The following is a 12,209-nucleotide window of genomic DNA, read 5'->3' on the forward strand; positions in this document are numbered from 1 at the left end:
AAAGAAAATAATGTTTTTATAATAAAATATTTATTAAGCTAATTTTATATTCACAAATGTAAAGTCTCAAATTGTAAACCAGTCTTTTTGGTCTTGTTAAAAGATAAATATAATTATATAAACTTGACTTCATGAGAAGAAAGCTTAAATCTGTTAATATCTGCTCTGCTCTTTAGGTCTTTGAATAAGTCATCTTAAATTAACCCTTGTAAATGCAAAACACTTTAATGCTTTTCTTTTCTTTCTCTCTCTTGCTTCCCCATGGTTATTGCTATTATTTCCATTGTCCCCTACTGTGCTGTTATTTTTGTCAATGTCACTCATTGATTGATATTGTATTATATGTATTCAGCAATAATATAAACAAATAAATAAATAAAAATGATCCAACTGAACTTTTATATCAAGAACAAAAATTAGTAGACAACCTGAAATTTCTCTCTTTGTCTAGATCAGTGTCCAAAGTAGGGCACGCGGGTTAATGTTGACCCATAGTAACCTTTGTTTTAGCTTTCCATCCACTCTGAGAAGAAGAGATTTAGAATGATGTGAAGGTTGTGGTGATAGCTTCACTTAGACATATGTACACTCACCGGTCACTTTATTAGGTACACCTTACTAGTACCGGTTGGACCCACTTTTGTCTTCAAAACCGCCTTAATTCTTTATGGCATAGATTCACACGTGTATTGGAAATATTCCTCAGAGATTTTGCTCCATATTGACATGATAGCATCACGCAGTTGCTGCAGATTTGTCGTCTGCACATCCATGATGCGAATCTTTCGTTCCACCACATCACAGAAGTGCTCTATTGGATTGAAAGCTGGTGACTGTGTAGGCCATTTGAGTACAGTGAACTCATTGTCATGTTCAAGAAACCAGTCTGAGATGATTCACGCTTTATGACATGGTGTGTTATCCTGCTGGAAGTAGCCGTCAGAAGATGGAGACACTGTGGTCATAAAGGGATGGACATGGTCAGCAACAATACTCAGGTAGGCTGTGGCGTTGACACACACACACAAAAAAGAGAAACGAGGCAACGTTTTTCCAAATGTTTACAAACAAATAAATTATAAAAATAATCCAACTGAGATTTTAGATTGTGCTGGTTGCCTTATTTAATACCCTAATTAAATAAAGAAACCAGAATCCTCTCTTGGCTTTTGTAATGTTGTTCAAGGAATAAACTATATTCATACCTTACCACACAAGGTATCTTGAGGAGTTCTGCAAATGAAGCCAATGTCCACTCCAGTGAAGAAAATTAATAAAATACACTTTTATTAATAAATATATCCAGTGAAATAGAAGAATAAAACAATCACAACAACAAAACAAAATCCTTTACTTTATCCTCCATTGAGAATAAAGGGCCTAAGACATTCAGTACAAAGAAGTCAGTTTAAGCGTGCTGCTGGTCTGTCTGCTCCAGCCTTTTATACAGTATTCAAGCCTTGAATACAGGAGTGCCTTTAATGTTTTAAGCTATCAGTGTTTGATATACCTGAGGATATCTGTTAATACATAGAAGAAAACCCTTTGAGTAAATACACAGCAATGTAACAATCAGTGTTTGATATACTTGAGGATATCTACCGAGGTAGCAACGAATTCTGGCCCAGATTTGGCATAAACCTGGCACAGGAGGCATTCATCTGGCATTGGCATACAACATGTGGGCCAAACATGGCCGAGGTTTGGCAGATGTGGCATCATCTTTAAAGTGGCACACAAGATTTGGCCCAGATGTTAAAAATAAATATGTGGGCCATGTAACTTTGGCCTGTGTTGACCCACATTTAAAATAAATTAAAATTATTTTTGAGTAATGAAAACAATTCTACCAATCAGGTCGCCTTAAATCAAAAAAAGCACACTCATAGTGTGCTTAAAGAGCAATGCTTCATGGGTTTATCAATTTCATTGCAATTGTGACACATCAACCTATATGGCCCAGTTCAGGCCGAATTATGGGTCATTAGCTTGGCTGAGACTTGACCCAAATATGGTCCATGTTTGGCCCTTGTCTGGAAGTCAGACTTGGTCCAGTCATGTATTGTAATTCACTGCGGCATGTGGGCCAAGCAAAAAATAATTGTGTGGGCCAGAGCTGGGCCAGAGAAATTTTTCTATGTTGGTTATGATATACTTGAGGATATCTGTTAATACATAGAAGAAAACCCCTTGAGTAAATACGCAGCAATGTAACAATCAGTGTTTGATATACTTGAGGATATCTGTTAATACATAGAAGAAAACCCCTTGAGTAAATACACAGCAATGTAACAATCAGTGTTTGATATACTTGAGGATATCTGTTAATACATAGAAGAAAACCCCTTGTGTAAATACACAGCAATGTAACAATCAGTGTTTGATATACTTGAGGATATCTAAAGTTTGAAATACTTGAGAATATCTGTTAATACATAGAAGAAATCCCTTTGTGTTCTCTCTCTCTCTAGGGTGATCCATTTGAATAAAAACATTGCAAAGCCTTTCTTCTATTACATCAACATTCGGGTGGTCTTCCAGGCAGTCTTCAACGAGTCTTATTCTCCAAGGTCATAGCTCCTAGTTGGGAAAGAATATCTTTTTCTAAAGATAACGCTCTCAGGCTTCTTCCAGTTTCCGATTGTAATAGTTGGTCAGAAGTATCATCTGCGCCATTTCTTCCCACATGGAAAGAATCTCTATAAACATGTTTTAATACAGGTTTTGATATAGGTTTGTGATATATGTGACATATATAAAATTGCCCGCTTTCCTATATTATATGTACATACAGTTGAAGTCATAATTATTAGCCCCCCTGAATTATTAGCCCCCCTGTTTATTTTTTCCCCAATTTCTGTTTAACGGAGAGATTTTTTCAACACATTTCTAAACATAATAGTTTTAATAACTCATTTCTAATAACTGATTTATTTTATCTTTGCCATGATGATCAAATCAGGGCCACAAACTGAAAGACGCAGAAACGTGAAGTGCAAAATGAAAACAGCATCGCAAACTCACTGTTGACTAAAAAGCTAATCAAAATGAGGCAATGCTATATATTGTTTATTATTATTATTATTATTATTAATATAATTATAGCAAATATTTAAGCTTTTTTTTGCACTGTTTGGTTTTTATTTGCAGGGTTTTTTTATTTTTCTTTATTTCTTTATTTCTCAAAAATTAATTTTCGTTTTGCGATTTTTGGAGATTTGCATTTATTTTATTTATTTTTTTTTTTTTGCTCAATACTTTATTTTTTGAATGCAAAGCTTTCTTTTAGTTTGCAAGTACAGTTGAAGTCAGAATTATTAGGCCCCCTTTGAATTGTTTTTTCTTTTTTAAATATTTCCCAAATGATGTTTAACAGAGCAAGGAAATTTTCACAGTATGTCTGATAATATTTTTTCTTCTAGAGAAAGTCTTATTTGTTTTATTTCGTGTAGAATAAAAGCAGTTTTAAATATTTTAAACACCATTTTAAGGTTAAAATTATTAACCCCTTAAAGCTAATTTTTTTTGATAGTCTACAGAACAAACCATCATTATACAATAACTTGCCTAATTACCCTAACCTGCCTAGTTAACCTAATTAGTTAAGTCTTTAAATGTCACTTTAAGCTGTATAGAAGTGTCTTGAGAAATATCTAGTCAAATATTATTTACTGTCATCATGACGAAGATAAAATATATCAGTTAATAGAAATGAGTTATTAAAACTATTGTGTTTAGAAATGTGCTGAAAAAATCTTCTCTCTGTTAAACAGAAATTAGGGAAAAAATAAACTGGGGTCTAATAATTCTGACTTCAACTGTATTTATGACTCCATACACACACACACACACGCACACACACGCACACACACACACACACACACGCACACACACGCACACACACACACACACACACACACACACACACACACGCACGCACACACGCACAAACACACGCACACGCACACACACACACACACACACACGCACACACACACACACACACCTTTAAAAGACCTGAGGAGGGCAGCAATGCGCCTTTATGGATCTAGTCTACCTCAAATATCAGAAGAAGAAGAGGGTTGAATGGAAGAGGACAGTTGTAAACAGACCTGACGGTTTTGCACAGGTTTTGATTTGCAAGTGAGTCCTTTGCTGTTAAATTTTCAAGTTGTGTATCAGTAGGTTTCTGACACTAAAGGTACAAAAAATCTCGTGCTTTCTTTATGTCTCTTAGCCAAGTTGTAAATACTAAGTTAACTGAGAAGAACTAAGTTCAAGTTAACTTTTCTGGGCTTTGTAACAAACAGGTGATTTTCTTATAAAAAAACTTCCAAATGAAATTATTTAGCGAGAAATAAATATGTTAAAGGGAATGTTTTCAGATATTATATATTCAGAGCAGAATTAAATAAGACTTTTATTTTGTTACATGGAATATTTTCATTGGTATTTTTATTATGGTCATTCAAATTAATGTAAACTTTCAGCAGTGAAACTTAAACCACACTGAACTGAACTGAACTAAACTTCAACTCTGTAATCTGGACTTTACTAGAACTTTTTGAGAAACATTTAAAATATGTTGGAGCAGTGAACATGTCTGAAAGGGCTTTGACCCAAGCGGCAACCTCCCGCTCTCCCTCGGGAGGCCAATACGGAAGTAACAGAAACTGCAATTCATCAAAATTCCGCTAGTCCTGGCTCCATAATAGAGCAAGTTGTAATTGAGCCCACTGTTAGAATGGTCAACTTTACAGCAGAAAAAAAGGTGTTTACAGCCTGGTACAAAGAACGATTTTGGTTCATATAGCTATTATTACCCTCCATGACAACTGTGAGGGGGGTGAATTTTTTTATAACTCATCCATTTCCTTTATATAAGGTTATATTAAGTTTGCATAATTAAGGGCGTGGCCACCTGAGTGACAGCTAGGTCTCGCTGGTCGCCGTCACTTCACCTCAGCTGAATCTGGCAGATTAGCCACTGATCTCGGCATATTTATCGTATTTTTGTTCTGTTTTATGTGGCTTTACACAGTCAGCTGCCTTTTGGACTTATTTCTTACAATTATCAGATGATATGGGATGCTGTGTGCACTTAATTGTGCTCACAAACCATTCACGTGGCCTCCGTTTCCCATGTGAGTAAAGTTATATACTTGTATACCATCTCTATAAATGTATTTGTTTTATTTAAGATCATTTATCATTAATATTTTTCTTTAGACCCGTAAAGCACTCCAGAATGTGACAGATTGATTAGCTGTAGGCTCTAGAACAGTCATCTGAAGCGTTGTCATACTGTGTTGTGCTGGATTTTATCAATAGTCTTGCATTTACTAACACACACACATATCTGAAGTGTTTGGAAGTAATTCGCGTTTTCCTCCTGTAGAAAAACGTCATAAGAGCAATGTTTAGTGGCTCAATGTATTACTACAGTGTTTTTGAAAGTCTAAACACTTTATTGACATAGTGTACAGCCAAGCAAATGTGGTCAGAACACAAACGAGTCGCAGGTAATAAAGTATCAAGCGTTTCTCCCAAAGTAATGTCTGTCTGCCAGGTCTAAGCATAGGGTCTAAGCAAAGTGCCAGCAGGTGTCTGTAGCTCCGCCCACTCTCCGCCTCTTTGCCCTTGTTTGGTATCCCGCCGTGGGTGCGATGACGCGCGAACAAAATGGCGACGGTTGGCCGCGCCTACTTGTGGCTTCTTTTGCGCTCTTCAGAAACCTATGGGTGACGTCACGGATACTCCGTCCATATATTTTACAGTCTATGGCTTTGACACATTCTACATTGTAAAAAGCACTATATAAATAAACATGCATTGAATTAATTAGAGAAAATGTTTATTGTGTCCTGACTGTGAAGTGACTGTGCTGATAAAATATATATAAAAATAATACATGATATCTACTGATAAACCTTCTGGAGTTCATGCCATATGGTAACGTGAATATCTTCACTCAGACATATATGTATGTCAGTGCACAGCAGAAATTCAGGAGTTATTTTTGCAGACATTACATGTGTGTGTTTTGGCTGACATTTTTTATGTATTTGTTTACATACTTTAAAATGGAGACTACATATACATGTAAAAATTATTGTATTTTTATTTATTATGTCATTTATTTATACAGTGACAGATCACGCCCCCTCCTCTCTCTTTTTTTTTATTACTATTTTTTATTTTTTTATTTTTATTTTTTTTTTGAGGGCAACAGTATCTCCATCAGAAAACTACCCTCCACATCAAAAGCTACTGGTCAGCCCACGATTCAAGGAAATATTTGAAAAACAAATCGCTTATGCACCAACATCCAGCATGCTATAAACCTGAACAGTGCAGTGACTTACTTTATCCAAAGATGAATGATGTAAAGAAATCTGTGTTTTTGAAGACAGCAAAAGTCAATAATTTATTTTAATTATTTAGCCTGACATGTTGACTGCTCCAAAATGTTTTAAAGGTTTCTAAAATGGGAAAATGCTGTTGTTTTTTACCCAGACATTTAAAAAAGATCATATTTAGAGAAGTAATCACAATACCAGAATACCTTGATATTTTAATCCAAGGTTATCACACCATACAAATACCCTATATACCTAAATCTGTGTAATTTACCATCTAAATGACCATGTGGTAAAGAGCTCTGTCAAGGAATAGTCAAGTTATTCATAATCAGGTTATTCTGCTAATAAGAACCTGTTTCCTGAGTAAACTGAATACATGTATGGAGGGACAAATAGATGACAGGAAAAACTGTATAAAAGTCTACAAACGCAGACTAGGTTGAGTTTTTCAGCTTTGCCATCACTGACGTTAAAGTCTTCATCAAATCTTCATCAGAACCTCAAGATTTGAGGGAGTTTCTCACTGAAGCAGCAGACACCAAATCAGATACAGATTACAGCACTTTGATTATGTTCAATAATATTTCTATAGTCTTTGACCATATTTCTTGTGCTGCAACCTTTGATATTAAATAAGTGTTCAGACGTCATTAGAGGTTTCTTTATTATTCATATTTGGGTAATCTGTGTGTAATAAGAAACTGAAGAATAACTCTGAATGTTTACTTCTCTCTTTACTCTGTTTCGCTAGATATTTGCTTGGAATCCGGACTGCATCGATATGAAGCCTGTGATTAAAAATGAAGAGTCTTTTCAGGGATCTCCAGAATCCAAATCCACTAATAATGATGTGGAAACTTTGGTTCTGAGTAAAACAGAAGAATCAGCTGCTCTCTTTTGCAGACGACTGAAATATACAGTAAAAACTGATGAAACATCAGATCAAAGTTCTTCAGATACTGAAACAGAAGATGAGCTTTCCATCTCCACATCTCCAACTCCTAGTGAAGACTTAATCTGTAAGCTGTGTGGCTCGGAGTTTGGTAGTAACACAAATATGGTGCGTCACATGCGAATACACACAGGAGAGACGCCGTACATCTGTGAAGTCTGTGGGAAAGGGTTCAGACGACAAGACTGGCTTAAAGAACACTTTCGTGTCCATACTGGTATCAAACGCAAACGGGAAAAGAGATTCAGCTGTGATCAGTGTGAGAAGAAGTTTAATTGTTCCACTGCTTTCCAAAGCCATTTAAATAAACACAGAGGCGAGAGGCCGTTCGCCTGCGTTCAGTGTGACAAAACCTACTTTAATCAACATGATCTTAATCAACACCTCAATGACTGTCATTCAGATAAAAAGCACAGCTGCTCTTTGTGTGGAAATGAATTCACACGCCAGTCTTCGTTGCGGAAACACATGCGGATTCACACAGGAGAGAGACCGTACTCCTGTTCACACTGTGGAAAGACTTTCCCTTATAAACACAGCATGAAAATGCATGTTAAAGGAGCTGTATGTAGGAGTGACTGCTGAACGAGATATAGCAGTACAAATTCAAAATACTGGAGTTTTGTTTTTCCACTTAGTCCATCCTATAACAACTCCATGCAAGTGTCAAAATTGACAACAATCGGGTCTTTCACTGTGAACTGCTCAGCTAATGTGGGAGTATTTGCTAATTAAAAACCACTTTTTGATTTTTTTTTTTTCTGAATCTACATGTCATTTCTGTCCTGCGTTGGTCGCATTTTCGGCTGCACCCACATACAAAATGAATGCATTAATTTCATGACTGAAATTAAATGTGCTGTCTTCCACCAAAGCAACATGGGGTGGAATATAATTGGGAAAATAATGATAAAAAGAGGAAACATGCAAGACCCTGTCAAAAACTGGGAACATTTTTATAGGTGCCAGCTCACGTAGGTGTTTATTAATATCTGCCCCTCCTACACCACCTAAACCTAACCCACTTGTGGATTAAGTCCCTCCCACTTGGAGGTCACCCAACCTACTTGCGGTGTAATCCCTCCCACATGTCTCCGGGTTGCAGAAATACCTATTTGTCCAGCTTTGGCCTGAGAACTGATGCTCTGAGGTGGATGGGTCACTTCCCAGTTGTTTTTTATTTATTTATTTTCTTCCCCAAGCAACACTGACAATACAGATCCATCACCCAAGTGCAGAAGAAGTACAGTCGGTGGTGATGGAACTCTATTAACGTTACTGGATATTATGTTAGTTACTGGATTTTTCAGCAGTAGGATCCTAAGCAGTGAACGGCCAGTAAATGAAAAGAGGAAACGTGGGCAGAAGATGATGAATGAATGGAGGAGGAATTCTTGTTGATCGACATGTAAGTCTTTTATTGTTCAGTGTTAAACCAGTGGATCAGGAGGTTTCTGAATGTGTGTGTAAATATACAAAAATACTGTTTTTCTTCGTGTCTCTCAGCAAAAGCTTAACAAGTGCTGAGTTAACGGAGAACAACCAAGGTCACTTCTCTGAGCTTTGTGACAAACTAATGATTTTTAGTAGTAGGTGCATTAGACTTCCGAAGGAGGTAATTTATCAAAACATTAATGTTATTGAGATGTTTTTGAATAGTCTAAGTAGGATTAATTATGTAGTTCTATATTATGACTTTTTTTAGTCTTATCTATGCCTTTTTATTTTAATTTGGCTTGTGTAATGAGAAACTCTGAATGTTTTCTTCTCTTTTCAATCTGTTTCACTAGATGTTGGCTTGGAATCCGGACTGCATCAATATGAAGCCTGTGATCAGAAATGAAGAGTCTTTTCAGGGAGCTCCAGTGTCCAAATCCACTAATAATGATGTGGAAACTTTGGTTCTGAGTAAAACCGAAGAATCAGCTGCTCTCTTTTGCAGACGGATGAAATATCGAGTAAAAACTGATGAAATATCAGATAAAAGTTCCTCAGATACTGAAACAGATGAGCTTCCAATCTCCTCATCGTCAACTCCTGTGGAAGGCTTAATCTGTAAGCTGTGTGGCTCTGAGTTTGGTTGTAACATAAGTATGGTGCGTCACATGCGAATACACACAGGAGAAGCTCCGTATGTCTGTGAAGTCTGTGGGAAAGCGTTCAGACGCAAGGACTGGCTTAAACTGCACAGTAGCGTTCATACTGGTATCAAGCGCAAACGCAATCGTGAGAAGAAATTCAGCTGTGATCAGTGCGAGAAGAAGTTTGACGGTCCTACTGATCTCCAGTACCATTTAAATAAACACAGAGGCGAGAGGCCGTTCGCCTGCATTCAGTGCAATAAAACCTACTTCAGTAGGTCTGATCTTTGTCGACACCTCAATGACTGTCATTCAGATAAAAAGCACAGCTGCTCTTTGTGTGGAAATGAATTCACACGCCACTTTTCATTGCAGAAACACATGCGGATTCACACGGGAGAGAGACCTTACTCCTGTCCACACTGTGGAAAGACTTTCCCCTATAAATACAGCATGGAAATGCATGTTAAAGGAGCTGTATGTAGGAGTGACGGCTGATTGAGATACAGCAGTACAAATTCAAAATATCGTAGAGTTTTTTTTATCACTTGGTCTCTCCTATGATGACTTCATGCAAGTTGCCAGATTGACGACAATCTAGTTTTACACTGTGAACTGCTCAGCTACTTTCTGTGTTTGTAATATTTATTGTTTGCTAAATAAAAACCACCTTGTGGATTTTTTTATAACTCTGAATCTGCATCTCATTACTGTCCTGGGGAGGTCACATTTTCAGCTGCATCAGCATACTATGAAGCAGCCTTCATGACTGAAATTGAATGTGCTGTTTTCCACCAAAGCAACATGAGGTATAATATAATTGGGAAAATAATGATAAAAAGAGGAAACATGCAAGACCCTGTCAAAGACTGGGAACATTTTTATGGGTGCCAGGCTGCCAGCACATGTAGGTGTTGAGGGAAATGAAGATGTAGATCTTCTAGCAAAGAAAGCAGTAAAACATCAGCAAATAGAAATGAATGTAGCAATCAGAACTCAAAAGATTAATTTTAATGGAAGTAAGGAAGAAATGGCAAACGTTGCAGAACAACGAGTCTAAAGGAAGACATTTGTTTCAGATTCAAGAGTGTGTTGGAAATGAGGATAAGATATGGTAGAAAGAAAGAGATCATTATCAAGATCACTCAGTGCACCATGTAGCGGGCTTCCACACAGGTTTCTGCACCTTGTTTATATACACTACGAACAGCAGCTACGCTAACTATTCTCTTTATTCTCCATTTCCACCTGGGGATACTCTTCCTGAGGCCCTCAGACTATGCAGAGTCACTGATTCGATTCAAGACCAACGACGAGATGATCCCAAGGTTTCCATATCCTGGACCAGGCCGTATCCTGAGCAGCTACTGTGGTGGTCATGGAGGAGTGGAGAATATGAGACTGATTCCTGTGATGCTTCAGGGACAGACGAGTCTTCGCTGAGGCCAGCTTCCAGCCTCCGCCACTGAGACTGCAGCTCTGCACAAGACGTTTGGCCAGCGGAGAAATTAAAATGGTCGTGCCCAACTGAGTCTGGTTTCTCTCAAGGTTTTTTTTTTTTCACTTTCGTCAATTAGTGAAGTTTTTTTTCCCTCTCCGCTGTCGCCTCTGGCTTGCATGGTTCGGGATCTGTAGAGCTGCGCATCGTTGGATTTGCTCTTCATTATTTGGACTCTCAGTAGTGATTATTAAACCACACTGAACTGAGCTAAACTGAACTGAACTTAAACACTACAAACTGAACTACACGGTTCCACTTTACTGTGACCTTTTATGTGAAGCTGCTTTGACACAATCTACATTGTAAAAGCGCTATACAAATAAAGGTGAATTGAATAGAATTTAAAAGATTAAGAATAGGTTATACAACACTGAACTACAATCTGCACAAAATATGGAAGCATGAAACTGGGAAATGTGACAAGTGTAGACATTTAGAAACTGCTAACTTTATTATTTTAGATTTTCAAGCATATAAAAAGGGAGAGATTTCAATTATTTCATGAATTAGGTCTGCTGGGTTTGAACATTTCTCTTTAAAAGTAGGAAATAGGTCAGTGCAATGTTTAGTGCACAACTTATTTAATTACTTAAAAGACACATGAATCGGGGACAGAATCCAATTTAAATAATGATTTTTTTTACATAAATATTTTAGTTTTCTTTCAAAACTATCCACACTCTAAATCAGTAGGTGGCAAAAATGCAGCCTTTCCTTGATCTGCCAAAACTGCAATAAAACACTGGAAGAAGACCCTCTTAAAGACCTGCGGAGGGCAGCAAAGCGCCTTTGTTAGTCAAGTCTGCTCAAATATCAGAAGAAGAAGATGAAAACTGACAACAAACAAGGAAAAAGAACAAAACAAAAAAAATTAAATAGAAACATGTAAATGTTTACATACATTAACAGCTTTCTTATTTCTCAGATTACAGATAGTTTTTATATACAGCTTAAATTCTGACTTCAAAATAATAAATAATGGCTTGCATTCACTGAACTTGCTTTTGTGTATACTGAAATTTTCAACAGAAGTAATACATTGATTAAAAAGTACTCTTTGTGTAATGATCTGTTAAATGTGAGGAAACCAAATAAAACATTTTAAAACAAAGTTGAAAACTGGGCAAAAGATTGATTCTAATAAAAGAGCAGAAATCCAACCAAAACTACATATGGACACCTTCAAAACAAGTGATAATATGTTTCTGTATGTAGACCACAAAACCTACAGCATGTATCAATTTCAAAATTAAACCTGCTTGCAAGAAAGTAATTACTGTGATAGTATTTATAATTAAGTTTGAAAGAAATTT

At 36.7% G+C, this 12,209-nt stretch overlaps 1 protein-coding gene across 3 annotated transcripts; it reads left to right on the top strand.

Moving 5' to 3' along the window:
* Positions 1-4,079: 4,079 nt before the first annotated feature.
* Positions 4,080-10,084, top strand: LOC130240182 (gastrula zinc finger protein XlCGF8.2DB-like). Of its 3 annotated transcripts, none has more exons than XR_008838737.1 (3): positions 4,080-4,143; positions 7,114-8,722; positions 8,827-8,861. XR_008838737.1 is itself a non-coding variant. In XM_056471621.1 (3 exons), exon 3 carries the CDS (start codon positions 9,105-9,107, stop codon positions 9,891-9,893), a length of 789 nt encoding a protein of 262 aa, XP_056327596.1. In that variant the 5' UTR covers positions 7,907-8,722; positions 8,827-8,861; the 3' UTR covers positions 9,894-10,084. The 3 variants fall into 3 exon arrangements, 2 of the variants coding, with proteins under 2 accessions (XP_056327596.1, XP_056327595.1); XM_056471621.1 differs by lacking the exon at positions 4,080-4,143 and adding an exon at positions 9,105-10,084 and having other exon boundaries at positions 7,907-8,722; XM_056471620.1 differs by lacking the exons at positions 4,080-4,143; positions 8,827-8,861 and adding an exon at positions 9,105-10,084 and having other exon boundaries at positions 7,907-8,722.
* The last annotated feature ends 2,125 nt before the right edge of the window (positions 10,085-12,209 follow it).

This window comes from Danio aesculapii, chromosome 13 (assembly GCF_903798145.1).
Source record: "Danio aesculapii chromosome 13, fDanAes4.1, whole genome shotgun sequence".
NCBI classification, from domain to species: Eukaryota; Metazoa; Chordata; class Actinopteri; order Cypriniformes; family Danionidae; genus Danio; species Danio aesculapii.